The sequence below is a fragment of the Mirounga angustirostris genome, unplaced genomic scaffold, assembly GCF_029215605.1.
Source record: "Mirounga angustirostris isolate CCGP_5_RB_7025 unplaced genomic scaffold, mMirAng1.0.hap1 SCAF_17, whole genome shotgun sequence".
Lineage (NCBI taxonomy): Eukaryota > Metazoa > Chordata > Mammalia > Carnivora > Phocidae > Mirounga > Mirounga angustirostris.
In genome coordinates, this window is record NW_026991725.1 from 3372490 (window position 1) to 3387479 (window position 14990).

Sequence of the window (14990 nt, forward strand, 5' to 3'; positions counted from 1 at the left end):
ACTTTGCCCAAGCCTCCACCCCCTCCCCTCTGGCAAACATCGGTTTGTTCTCTGTACTTATAGGTTTGATTCAGCTATTTATTTTTTTATTCATTCATTCGTTTGTTTAGAGATTACTTATGGGTGAAATCATATGCTATTTGTCTTTCTCAGTCTGACTTATTTCACTGAGTATAACACCTTCCATCCATGTTGTCTCAAATGGCACAACTGCATCCCTTTTAACGCTGTGTAATATTCCATTGTGTATACATATACACACATATTTGTGTGTGTGTATACGTATATAATGTGTATATACGTGTGTGTGTGTGTATACACATCACATCTTCCTTATCCATTTGTCTATTGATGGATACTTAGGTTACTTCCATCTCTTGGCTATTGTAAATAATACTGCAATAAACATAGGGATGCATATCATGTATCTTTCCAAATTAGTGTTTTTATTTTCTTTGGGTAAATACCCAATAGTGGAATTATTGGATCATATGGTATTTCTATTTTTAATATTCTGAGGAACCTCCATACTGTTGTCAACAATGGCTGCGCCAGCTTGTATTCCCACCAACTCTGTACCAGGGTTCCTTTTTCTCCATGTCCTCACCATAATACCCTATTCAATGACACAGAATATGCCCCTCAAGAATAAGCTTTTCAGTTCATTCTTGGACCAAATATAACCTTTCATGCTGTTCAAAACAATTTGGTAATTATTTTCCCCATGCTTTCCCCTTTCCGGCAACCATCTACCTCAAGCCAAATACACCTCAATATATTTAGAGCACATTAGTGCTGCTCAGTCTGACCTCCACTTTATGCAGAGAATACCTGCCCACGTGATCAAAGACGTTTATTCTCACAAAAAAACTGAATTAGTTACATTATATGCTATCTGGTCACATTTTATAACTCTTTGCCCATAAAAGGAGAAGGGGGAAAAGGTTCAAATAAAGTATAAAAGGAGAAGGAAGAAAGTTTGATAAATTCACAGAAAATTTTCTTCTTCCAAAGGAGAAAAAAAACTCATAATTACCAGTTTGAAAAGACTCAGCCCCAAGTTAGCAGTGGTTTAAAAAGATGTAAGTTTAAGCCTATGGCAGCTGACCTAACTAGAGAACACATAGACTCACATGAACAACACACAGGCCTGACAATATTTCTGACCAATTTCTTATCTCAGTACTCATTCATATAAGGAAAACAGTCTAAAAGTAGGTCATCTCAGATACATACATATGGCTCAGTCCTTACTGGAAATGGCTGACGTAACAAGACAGGACAAAATAAAAAGCCTAAATAGTAAGTTACTACACACAATTTATAAGGTGTTTTGTTCTTACTTAGAATTTGAAAATAAATCAATTTTACCAAGAGTGAACAAAAACTGTACTTTTAAACTGTGGGTCATAGGGCACCTGGGTGGCTCAGTCGTTAAGCCTCTGTCTTCGGCTCAGGTCATGATCCCAGGGTCCTGGGATCGAGCCCCGCATCGGGCTCCCTGCTCCACGGGAAGCCTGCTTCTCACTCTCCCATTCCCCCTGCTTGTGTTTCCTCTCTCGCTGTGTCTCTCTTTGTCAAATAAATAAAATCTAAAAAAATAAATAAATAAACTGTAGGTCATGACCCATTAGTGGACTGTGAGATATATAAGTAGGTTCAGATAAGCATTTTTTGTTTAATGAACTAGTAGAGCCTAGAAAAAAAAATACCAGAATACATCACAAAGTACTATTTCATGAAATTGTTTCAGTTTTATGTACACACAAATACAAAATGTATTTAAATTACTGAAAGGTATTTTACATTGTAGATTACAATAAAAAAAAAGAAGTTTCAGGACGCCTGGGATGGCACAGTTGGTTAAGCATCCAACTCTTGGTTTCCGCTAAGGTGGTAATCTCGGGGTGGTGAGATCAATCCCCTTGTGGGGCTCCATGCTCCAAGCGTGAAGTCTGCTTCGGATTCTCTCTCTCTCTCACTCCCCCTCTGCCCCTCCCACTCATGCTCTCTCTCTCTCTCTCAAATAAATAAATAAATCTTTAAAAAAAAAAAAGTTTGAAAAATACTGATCTTAGATCTATCAGTAAGACAACTTATTTTCTCAGAGTATGAATAAAATTAGGAGGAATATTTTTATAAATTTTTGTAAGATTATCTTGTCTAAAGATCATCTAAGATTTTAAATAACTGTGTACTCATTTCTCAGATGGCAACAATTCATTTATTCAAAATTCAAAAAAGGCTTATTGTTTACCTTCTATAGACCAGGCACAGTTCTATGTGCTAGAAACAGAAAACTGAAAAATGAATAAATCAAGTTCTTGCCCTCCTGAAGTTTTGGGGTTTTTTTAAGATTTTATTTATTTATTTGACAGAGAGAGACACAGCAAGAGAAGGAACACAAGCAGGGGAAGTGGGAGAGGGAGAAGCAAGCTTCCCGCTAAGCAGGGAGCCCAATGTGGGGCTCGATCCCAGGACCCCAGGATCATGACCTGAACAGAAGGCAGACAACTAACAACTGAGCCACCCGGGCGCACCCCTCCTGAAGTTTAAATTCCACCAGATAAGTGGCCATGGTGTCAGCTGCTAGGCTAAGTGCTTGACATCCATTCTCACCTGGGCCTCACAATCCTATGAGGTAGATAGTATTTGTCTTCCTTTTATATATGTGGGAAATGAGTCCCAGAGAAATTACTTCACTTGCCCAAGCTTCTCTTTCTTTCTCCCCCTCTGTCTCTGTCTCTCTCTCTCTCTCACACACACACACCCACACACATGCTTCTAGTCAACAGCAGAGTGGGGATTCAAACTCAAGGCAGCAGGATTCCAAAGCTCTGCCCTTAGGCACTATGCTACACTGCCTTCCAGAGTTCTTCTAGCTGCAAGAAAAAAATATAACAGCATTCTGCCTAAGTAAGCTTCTAAAAATTATATCAAATTGTGACTTTTGATCATATAATTTCAATTATAGGTGGCGTGGGGTTACTTGTCCTTTTTAGTATTTTGTAAGTTAAAAGAAGGCAATTCTTAAAAGTTGACCTAAAGGGGCGCCTGGGTGGCTCAGTTGGTTAAGCGACTGCCTTCAGCTCAGGTCATGATCCTGGAGTCCTGGGATCGAGTCCCGCATCAGGCTCCCTGCTCTGCAGGGAGTCTGCTCCTCCCTCTGACCTTCCCCCCTCTCATGTGCTCTCTGTCTCTCTCATTCTCTCTGTCTCAAATAAATAAATAAAATCTTAAAAAAAAAAAAAAAAAGTTGACCTAAAACTACCACTCAGTTTCATTAAATTAGCTTTGGAATAAACATATTAAACCATCAGATGATTATTATGTCTCCTTAACTGTGAAGAAAGAAAAAAAGAATGGTAGACAAAAGGCATACAAATCAGTACATTGTGGTTAAAAAAAAAGAAGGCCTGCTCCATGAATAAGTTCAGTTTAGGCTCTCACAATAGGAGGCTTTAGTAGCAGAGCATGACTATTCATTCAGAGGCCTTATTAGGAGAGTCATTCCCTAGAGGGATCCTGCAGGTTTGAGAAACATGTTGAGAGAAGCAAGGCCCACCCACATAGGCAGCTAGATATGCTCAGTCAACCCTGGTAACCAACATGAACATGGTGGGGCCAGATCACTCCATATCCCATACTTCTAATACACTGTCTGATCCTTGAGAGCGGGAATTGTTCCTATTTTGCTCCCACCTTTTTGCTCCCATCACCTAACCCAGTATATGGGATGTGGCAGAGGCTCAGTAAATATTTGCTAAAGGAATAAATGATATTGTACAAGTTATTTCCTCTCCAGGGTCCTGATTTCCTATAAAGCAAAAGGGTTGAAATAGATCAATATATTCACTTTTAGCTCTAAAAGTATATACTACTTTGAGCTAGAATTTGTAAATACATCACATAAAGCGTCAAATTACTCCAGGACATCCGGGTCTGAGTACATGCCTAGTCACAAGGTTTTACAATATCTTACTCACTGCAGTCCTACATAAGATAAACAAAGTGAATCTGCCCTGTTGAAACTCTTAAAACTGCTCAATATTGCTGGGGCAGGAAGAGATATAAGCTAGTTGTAGAAATAACAGAAAATATGTCTGACCATCCAGCTAGAAAAGGAGAAAAGTTGACGTTCATAAAAACAATAATAATGGCAGCAGCAAAATGTAGCTTCTTCAGATGTTTGAAGAATCAAAAAATCTGGTATCTGGTTTAACCAAATAATCTTACTGTGAAGGCAGCACCCTATTTTTTTAATAGTATAACATAGATTTACCTTCTTTAATCGTCAAAAAATTACTTTCTGTTTACAATTTTCTCCAAAAAAAGAAAAGTAAATTATTTTTAATTCATTATCTTAAATAATATCTCCAATTAATGAAGCAACTTGACTACATCACAAAACCATTAGTTCATGAAGTCAGGTTTTATTAAATGTTTGCTGAAGACTGAAATGGGATTAAACATCAAAGTATGTCCCTTATCTACAAAAGAAAATAAATGATTTTCAAATCACCTCTAGTTGTTATGGGCAGAAATGGCTTCTAATTATTTTAAACCTCTTGTGGATGTTTGTTACATACAAGAAATATTGGTAGAAACTATAGGGGAATCAAAAAATTCTCAAAAGTATCAAGTCCTGAAACTTAGGACTCATTTTGGGTAAACAGTGCTTGACACATAAAGTCAAAGAAAAATTCAAAGATTTGGGCGCCTGGATGGCTCAGTTGGTTAAGCGACTGCCTTCGGCTCAGGTCATGATCCTGGAGTCCCGGGATCGAGTCCCACGTCGGGCTCCCTGCTCAGCAGGGAGTCTGCCTCTCTCTCTGACCCTTCCCCCTCTCATGCTCTCTATCTCATTCTCTCTCTCAAATAAATAAATAAAATCTTAAAAAAAAAAAAAGAATAATTCAAAGATTTAAATAAAGGCACATTAAAAGAAATGTCATAAGACACTTTATAATGTAATTAACTGCCAGTAAAAAAGTAAGGAAGGGCTAAGGCATTTCACCAGCGGCAGATTCTAACAGGAGAACAAGTTTATACAGATGACATTTCCATGAATTAACTTCTTCCTTCTGCTTAGTCTTAATTAGTCTAAGGCTGCATAAAATCAAAAAAGTTATTATTAAAAGGACATCAAAAGTTTAAAAAGCACAACAGCTGTTTATATAACATTTAAAAAGAAAAGGTAAACAAACCTACTTAATGACTCTTTTAAAAATAATATTCTGTGGAAAATGAGAACCCTTATGTATTACTGGTGGGAATGTAAAATGGTACAGCCACTGGGGTAAACAATTTGGTGGTTCTTTAAAACTAAATAGAAAATTACCTTATGATCCAACAATGCCACTCCTGAGTACATATCCAAAAGGTATGAAAACAAGGATTTTTTTTTTTAATATTTTATTTATTTATTTGACAGAGAGACAGAGAGAGCACAAGTAGGCAGAGAGGCAGGCAGAGGGAGAAGGAGAAGCAGGCTCCCCGCAGAGCAGGGAGCCCGACGCGGGGCTCGATCCCAGGACCCTGGGATCATGACCTGAGCGGAAAGCAGCTGCTTAACCAACTGAGCCACCCAGGTGCCCCAAGGATTTTGTTTTTTTAAGATTTCTTTATTTTAGAGAGAAAGAGAGAGCATGAATGGAGGGGGGAGGAGAAGTGGGGAAGGGAGAGAGAGTCCTAAGCCCACTGTACTGAGCGCAGGGTCAATCTGACAAGCCTGAAATACGATCTGAGCCCAAACCAAGAGTCAGCCGTTCAACCGACTGCACCACCCAGGCGCCCCAAAAACAAGGACTTAAACAGATATTTGTACACCAATGTTCATAGCAGCATTACTTGCAACAGCCAAAAAGTGAAAACAATCCAGTGCCTGTCAATAGGTGAATGGATAAACAAAATGCAGTATATACATACAATGGAATATTTCTCCATCATAAAAAGCAATGAAGTGCTGATATATGCTACAGATTGCATGAACCTTAAAAACATCAGGCTAAGTGAAATAAGCCAGATGCAGGACAAACATTATGTGATTCCAGTTCTATGAAATATCTAGAATAGGCAAATCCACAGAGATAGAGAGTAGACTGGAAGGGAATGGAGAATTCTGGCTTAATGGTTACCAAGTTTGGGATGTTGAAAAAGTTTTCTAAGTAGGCAGTGGGGACATGGGTGCACAACACCGTGAATGAAATGAATGCCACTTAATTCTATACTTAAAAATGGTCAAAATAACAAATTTCATGTTATATATGTGTGTGTGTGTGTGTGTTCAACCAATTAAAAAAAAAAATTCCACGATCACCCCACAGATTAAAATATAAAAGGAAACCATGCCATTATATAAAAGGGAGAGAACTGATGGTCATCCCATTAACTAAGATGTCTACCATGGCCACATGGCACATGCACTTTAGGTGCATCCTGATGTGATGTGATGTGTTCTATAGGAGTCTTGCTGGAAAATTTGACCAGGATCCAGAATATGGGATGTTCTGTAGGACAACTGGCCTGAACTCAGCAAAGGATTCACTTTGACGAGTTCACTTACTCTCTTAAGAAAAGAGAGTATTGATATGACGGTTCTACATTGGGGAAACCACAAAAGCACAAGGGCCAAATGCAATGCTTGAACTTTGATTGGATCTGATCTGAAAGAAAAGGAGCTATAAAGGAAATCTGAGGAATAATAAAGGAAATTTGAGTAATAGAATGTAGGATGGTAGTCCTGAATTACTGTTGATCTCTCAGTTAGGGCAACAGTATATGGTTGTACACAAAAATGTTCCCATACTTGGAAAATACATGCTGAGGTACTTAGAGGTGAAGTATTAAGGAATCTGCAACCTACTTTTGGATGGTTTGGCAAAAGAGAAATGTGTGGGGAGGAAGGGACGGGAGAGGTGGAGCACTTAGGGTAAGATAACCGTTGGTGAATTTAAATGAAGGATATATAGGCCTTTGTGTAGTCTTTTTTTAAAGATTTATTTTTATTTATTTATTTTTGACAGAGAGAGACACAGCGAGAGAGGGAACACAAGCAGGGGGAGTGGGAGAGGGGGAAGCAGGCTTCCTGCCGAGCAGGGAGCCCGATGTGGGGCTCGATCCCAGGACTCTGGGATCATGACCTGAGCCGAAGGCAGTCGCTTAACGACTGAGCCACCCAGGCACCCGGCCTTTGTGTAGTCTTAATTGTACTGTGGGTTTGAAAATTTCAAAATAAAGATTTTTAAAAATTAGAATTCCTCAAAGTTTCCTCTTTTCCACTCAGAGTATTCATAAGAAAGCTAAATGAGAGGCACCTGCCTGGCTCAGTCAGTACAGCATGTGACTCTTTACCTCAGTGGGGGTAGGGGGTAGTGAGTTCAAGCCCCACACTGGGCACAGAGCTTACCTAATGAAAGGGAGGAAGGGAGGAAGGGAGAAAGAAAAGAAAAGAAAAGAAAAAAGAAAAGCCAAATGAACAAAGAGGAAAATATTGCAAATTCAGGGCTTTCCATACCTTCCACATCATACCAATGTGCGCCGTTTGTGATCCCATCTTTGAAAGTCTCATCTTCATCTCCTGGACAATGAGGGGCACCAGTTCTCATTATGGGATGGTTTGATGCATAGGCTTTTGCCAAGTATTTAAAGACTTCATCATCTGAGGTTTTGCTATAGATTCCAGTGGCCTTATGTTCTGGAGAGTCATCAAAAGGATAGCTTGCTACCACGGAGCCACCATGCAGATTTCCAGAAAGCACAAACCTTTGAAAACAACCAAAGCACATATCACTAAAAAAAAAAAAAAAAAAAAAAACAAGCACAGAAAATGCCATGTATTTAAAAATTCTACATCTTTCATAAATGAACTCAGGTATCTCTTAGAGACTTAGAAGACAACACTATCAGCTACTGGAAGCAGAACAACAACAAAAGAAAAGGAAAGAAAGCATCATCAGTTGAACAAATTTCAGGCAAACAGTTTTTGCAATTTAAGTTAACCTTAAGTAACTTTAAAGAATTTTCCCATCATTGAAAAAGTAGCTGAATAACAGTATAAATTAACATTCCAGGAGACATCTTATTCAGGGAATTCAAATATATGTGTTAGGTTGAACAATATGAACTTGCCAGTGCTCAGTCACATTTTGACTACAAAAGCGACAATTTCATATAGTTCAACCTAATACTTGTATTTCATAACATGTTAACATCGCAGAAAACATGGCCTGTATAAATACATGTTGAATATGTGAGTTAGGTTAATAACTTCCATGATTTTTTATATTTACTATTCCAAAATATTTAAGGTAGGGAGTCTAATTTAAAACAGGATGTGTTTTGCCTGACTCCAGTTTCACAATATACTAAATTCACATTTTCAAGAGAGAAGCTGCAGTTGACAAGACTGGGGGTGGGGAGAACCTGATACAGTGAGCTGCTTTCAGAGAAAAACAATATAGCACAGAGAAGATTAGTCCTTCAGTGCATCACCATAGAAGCAGCTCTCTTTCTAAGCCCAAGGTTTCTGATTGGTCCATTAAAAAATAAACTGACATGGAGACAGGGCCCGCTCCCATAAAAGAAACATTTTTTTTTTTTTTTATGTTTCTACTTCTAAGCGAACCAATTTATAATTTGGTGAAATTTATAGATACAGAAATACTGAAGAACTCCTTTTATGGTGAAAGCTAAAGGCAAAAACATGCTGAAGTCCTATTTATACATCTTTCCCTCATGGAACAGTTCAAACTATTACTGTGACTACAGATTAAACACTTTCCTCTTTGCACTCTAAATTGGATTTTCTTGCTTCTGCCTTTTTGTGGCTGAAATGAACTGACATACAGAAACTCTAAAGGGGGTTATGTATAATGTTTCTTTCTATATGTTTCAAAGAAACTTAAACCTATAGTATGTCTAATTTGAAAGGTTATTTTAAGTGTGATCAGTACCATCCCAGGGAATATCAAAAAGTGAAAATTACTTGTAACACAGAATCCGTTCATCAGAAGATAGAACTTAGCCAATAAAAACAGTGATTAAATACTAGAATAGAGTATGAAAAGAGACTAGTTAAAAAACTAACATATATAATTATAATTAGCAATCTTCCAGACACCAGAGAATGCCATTTGGTGGAGCAGCAATAGCTCAGGCTTTGGAGTCAGGCAAATATGGGCAAGAACATTCAGTCTCCCAGAGCTGTCACTCAGTAATAAATATGATGTCACCAGTAATAAATATGATATTGCTCAGTAATAAGTATGATATCGCCAGTAATAAAATATGATCAGGAAGAAGTTACTGCCTCTAAATTCATTGAACCCGTTTCTCTCTCATCTGTAAAATGGGGATTAATGCTACCTGCTTCCCAGGGTTGTTATAAAAATTAATACACGTACGACACCTTCCAGCACAACAACTGCTGTATATCCTCTGCTCAACAAATGTCCACTCCTTTGGAGATATCTAGCATCCTACTTCGGGAATCACTGCCTTCAGACTTTCATTTTTTCCCCACTACCAGTGCTAGCTCTTGGGTGATAGAATGATACAGAAATTCTAACTCCATTCTACCCATCTGGCCCTCACTGCTAAGGTATTATCAATTTACTTCTGATTTGTATGCCTAAAGTAATTGAAGTACTTTTCTCTCCCCCTTCTGATTTTGGGAAAGTTACAAGAAGGCTAGCCTAGTTCCATTCAGCAACAAATTTTCTTAAGTGTCAACTATGTGCCAAATGTTCTAGGCACTAAGGAATACGCCAGGGAACAAACAAACATAAAAATGCCCACAGGCACTCATATTCTAGTAAAATAAAATGGATAACTGCATATTCTAAATAAGTGAAGCATGCTACTTTGTGTATTTTCTTTTTTTTTAATTGTATATTTTCAATTAAAACTTTAAAGTCCGAGATTCTCGACTAAATGCTGTTTTCACTTTGTCTGGCATTGCTTGCAATGCTTCTCAGAAATATTAAAATGGCCTAATGAAATACTTTTAGAAAAACAAAATATTTGCAATCTACTTGAGTGATAAAATTCAACTGTTAGATTTTCCTTACTTTACTTATGTAGTCTTAAAAGTATGAATGCCACTCTTACAAGGATTTCAAGACAAAGTGATACCTATTACAGTCGCTATAAGTTTATCGTTTTTAGTCTTTATCAAACCAACTTTGCATGTCAATCCAATTTTATTTGAAAGGTATTTTATTGTTTTTTTTTTTATTTAAGATTTTATTTATCTATTTGACAGAGAGAGACACAGCGAGAGAGGGAACACAAGCAGGGGGAGTGGGAGAGGGAGAAGCAGGCTCCCCGCCGAGCAGGGAGCCCCATGCGGGGCTCTATCCCAGGACCCTGGGATCATGACCTGAGCTGAAGGCAGACGCTTAACGACTGAGCCACCCAGGCGCCCCTTACTGTTTTCATTCAAATCAGTTCTTTTAAATGTTCCTCATACTTCAGGATCATATATTATTCCTTGCATAAGATTTAAGGTACCTGCTAAATATATTATAAATATTATAAACAAGATTTATAGATATAAAAAAGTTAATCTCTAAGTTAACTCTATTATGCTCTCCAGATAACCCTATAAATAACTTTTAAAAATTATGAGAACTTGAGGGGCGCCTGGGTGGTTAGGTGGGTTAAGTGTCTGACTCTTGATTTTGGCTCAGGTCATGATCTCAGGGTCATGGGATCGAGCCCCGCGTCCAGCTCTCTCTCCCTCTCCCTCTGCCCCTCCCCTCCCGCATTTTCTCTCTCTCTAAAATAAATTTAAAAATAAATAAAAATAAAAGATAAATAAAAATTATGAGAACTTGAGTCTGATAAACTAAATTCTAAAGATTCAGGAAACTAAAGATATAATACAAGCCCCTCAATAGTAGTTTGTACCCACCCCCAGCAATATGGTAATGCTTTCCACCAACATACCAAAAAATCATTTATATGCTAATCTCCTATTAAGTCTAAGCAAATACATTTAATTAAAGAAGCCTAGTGTGCCAAAAATGGGGGCCAAGAAAACTATAAAATCTTTATTTTAATGATGGGGTTAAAATCTTGTATATTTTCCCAAGTATGTGTCAATTATCAATAATACAGAGGCACCCACTGGATGAAGTATAAAGTGAAACAAAGAAAATAAAATTCACTTTCCTAAGCAGAAGGAACTAAGTCTTAAATTCTTACCTACCCAAAATAGCAACAAAAATCTATTTCTAATATAGCTGGGTGAACTGCATATCCAGAAATTACTCAAATGATTTCAGAAAATACACTGAAAAAGGTAACTTTCCCATACAGACTAATGTGTGCAGTTCTTAAATTTCCTATTCATGGAGCTGACTCTAGGCATCAATCTCAAATTGTGTGTATGCTTGTGCTTCTCATTTTATTCACATATCAGTGTCCTTTGTTATTAATTTATCATTAAAGAATATGCATTTTGAGTTAATTTGTGAAAACTGAGGATGGATGGATGTACTTTTCACCCTATATAGTCACCTACTTTCCCTTATTAGAATTACATTTTTGAAACGTGGTTGGTTCAGATTGGGATAGTCCATAGCCACGGAACAAAATGACTTTTTGTGTAATGACAACAAACCCAGATTAACTTTTAAAATTGTCACAAGCCCAAACCAAAACTTATAATAATTAAATACTGTGATATGAAAACGTTAACCAGAGAGCAAATTTTTGGTTCCACATTTAAAGTTTAAGGCTTTTGATGCAGCCTCAAGGTGACTTGCACCAAGGCAAAGCTCATTTTCATTTCTGGTCACCACAGAACTAATACTGAAGAGAAAAATCTAGTCACGGAATTTATATCCCTGCAAGGGTCATGACAGGGCATTTTCATTTAAGCAATGTAAACAGTGCATTCGATATATCATCTCAGAAAAGCCCTGGCCATCATAGCTTCTGACAGCAAGATATACATTAAAGTCATGTTTCTTAGACAAATGTTCAGAGATCATGACATGGTTATCTTTACAAGAAAAAAAAAAATCTTCCCAGAATATATATGTAAAATTAAATATCTACAAGGGATCTCAAAAGGAAGAGTAAAGTGAAAGGTGGAAATAAAAAAAAATCTAGGGTTGTCAATAATGCCTATGAATTTTCTAGGTCTGCTATATGTATTGAAATCTTATAGAAGAGGTGATCCCAAGTCCCACAGAGAAACTTCTCTGTTCATTATTACTTTTATTGTATCTGTCACTTAGAAATCTTCAAATCCAGATGGAAAGATTAACTATTGCCTCGCAAGCCTTATGAAAGACACAAAAATGGGGATATGCTGGTAAAGCCGATGCTTGAAAAGGGAACTAGTACATGCTCACTTCAGACACTATTCCATCTGGAGTAAGTTCTCTGTTCTTTTATTCCTCCCCTCCTCCTTTTTGCTGAAAATCCTCGAAACGCCATTCAAGTTCTACCTCTTCCACAGAGATGATCTGTATTATTGCAGCCCACACATATTTTGCCAGTAGGAACAACTCCTAAAGTTTAACTGGGTACATAAACACACCTCACAGATATTTATGATATTCTCTTGTTATACATCAATTTCTTGAGGTCCTATTGCTTTTAATTTTTTACATCCCACATAATGCTTAATAACACTTAAGGTGTGTACTAAATGCGATAATTAGCCATTCAGCCCTGGCCCACTAATAAAGTGCACAAATGGCAACAGAAACCTTTTAGAGAATCTAAAATGAAGCAGGGATGAAAGTACCAGCTCTGTGCAAGTTCTCCAGCCGTAGCCATATGCTCCCTAGCTGAGTCAGAATAAAGACTGGAAGAGAACCAGTTTCCATCAAATAACCAAGACCCAGGGAGTGTCATTTATCATTAATGGGTTACAGCCTCCCTCTGTAGCTGTTAAGAGCACTGACAAAGAGTCAGATTGCAGCATCTAAGTCCCAGCTACACTCCCTACTGTGTACATTATTTAACCACTCTGACCCTTAATTTCCCCTATATGCAAAACAGGGATATTAATGATGTCTGTTTCATGAGGTTGTGGCCAACATAAAGTGAGACAGGTCATGCAGTCCAGAGAAAGAGCTTACTTAGCACCGTGCCTACAGTAATAATAGCAGTATTGACAGCTGATCTATAAAATGAGTGAGCTGACCTAAGCTATCCTTAAGTTCTCTTCTATTGCTCATGTTCTATGGTCCTGTGACAATAGGGACGAGAATGTCGGAAAGAAGTCTCGCTTCTAGCCAAACAGCTCTTTGCATCCGTTGAACAGATGACAGCCTCTAGGCAGTGCTTCTTGGACTATTAGCGGGACAAGAGACTAAGCGGCCTGGGCCCTGTCCCGGTTATGGGGTGTCGCCTTCCACCTTCACGACCCCCGTCCCTTAGGCCAGGCTCACGTGGATGGGCGGGGGGTTAGGACACTCACTTGTTCCTGCGGATCCAGTCCATGAGGGCACGCACCTCGGGCACGTCGTCCAGGGCTGGTGGCTCGCCAGTGCTGAACTGGTCGGGGAAGCTGCGGTTGAGGTCACGGCCGCGGCTGTTGTCGCGACCGCTGGTCCCGGGGGGGCCACTATCGCTGAGGCCGCAGTCGCCCTCCCGGGCGCGCTCAAAGCCGTCGGGGTTGAGGCTAGGCAGCACGTACACGTCGGTGGTGTTGAGCAGGCGGACGATGCGCGGATCCCCGCGGCGGTAGCCAGCAGCCAGCTCGCGGGCTAGGTAGATCAGCACCTGGCGCGACACGGTCTCGTCGCCGTGCATGTTGCCCACTAGCTTCACCTGCGGTCGGCCGGGCAGGAGCGGCCCCTCCGCGTCGGGGCCCGAGTCGCTGTCAGGAGACGGCGGCCCCAGGCCGGCCGTGAGGCGCAGCACCCACAGCGGCCGACCCTCCACCGAGCTGCCGATGCTGAAGAGGCGGGCCAGGCCCGGGGGCCCCGCGGCCGCAGCCTCCCTCAGCGCCGAGCCCAGCTCCTCTTCGTGGTAGTAGCGATTGAACTGGCCCTCGTCCGCCTCGGCGCCTGCGCTCGTCGTCGTTGTCGTCGCCTCCGCCTTCTTGATGTGCGCTGCCCGGGCCGGGTTCCGCAGCAACAGCAGCAGCAGGCACAGCAGGAGCGGGAGGCTCCCCGGCCGCCAGGGCGGCCGCGCGTCGCGGCCACTCGCCATCTTCCAGCAGCGCCGCTAACCCCGGCTCCGCTCCCGCGGCTCCGCGCTCCGGGAGGAGGGGGCCCGCCGGATCCCCTGCGCACCTAGCAACCCCCCTCCCGCCTTCCGGCCGCAGCCAATCGTGGACGGGCCTGCTGCGGCGACACGCAGGGGGCGGGGCTCTCCTTAAAGAAGCAGCTCCCTCTGGGCGTGCCTTCCTCCTGTCCCGGACGAGTTTGGTCACTCTCTTCCTTCCCGAGGGTTCCTCTCCCTCTCTTTCCCTCCTCCCCGTTTCCTCTTCTGCGTTTGCTCTGCTTTTTCTCTACTCGCCCAATCTCTCCTTTATGGCTTACCCGTTAAATTCTCACCCACTTTTCTCTGAGTACTCTTACCAACTCCCTTCCCATCTTTGTTGCAGCTTTCCCCCGCTGCTCTTTAACGCTTAGAATCGAGAATCAAAAAAGAATCGAAAGGTTCCAAAGGTTCCAAAGAATCAAAGAACTCCAGTAAAATTTAAAAAAAAAATCAAAAGATTCGAAAGAATCTACCTTGAAAGAGCCAAAGGACGCCTTAGCCCTTTCCACCCTACGCCTTTTCCACTGGAGCCGCCCTGACTTGGCTTGAGCCCAGCGCCCTGCAAGCCACCGAAGGCCGTGGGACACTGGGGCACTCGAAGCTCTCCTCACAAGGCAGTCCATTCCAGCTTTTAGTTTCTGTGTTGAACGAAGGTGCCTCCTTTATGTTTAGCAGAGATCTGCTATGTAGTAGGCTCCCTTTGTGTTGCTGTATAATAATGTATATATGTTATTTCACGGCCACTAATTCTTGTGTGT

General features: G+C 40.5%; 1 protein-coding gene across 1 annotated transcript in view; it reads right to left on the minus strand.

Moving 5' to 3' along the window:
* CPD (carboxypeptidase D) overlaps positions 1-14234 on the minus strand; it is an 80198-nt gene extending 65964 nt beyond the window's left edge. The window contains exons 1-2 of the mRNA XM_064583205.1: positions 13442-14234; positions 7517-7764 (exon numbers count right to left, since the gene is read on the minus strand). Of these exons, the coding sequence (XP_064439275.1) occupies positions 7517-7764; positions 13442-14178 (985 nt within the window). The 5' untranslated portion in view covers positions 14179-14234. The remainder of the gene's footprint in view (positions 1-7516; positions 7765-13441) is intronic.
* Positions 14235-14990: the final 756 nt, after the last annotated feature.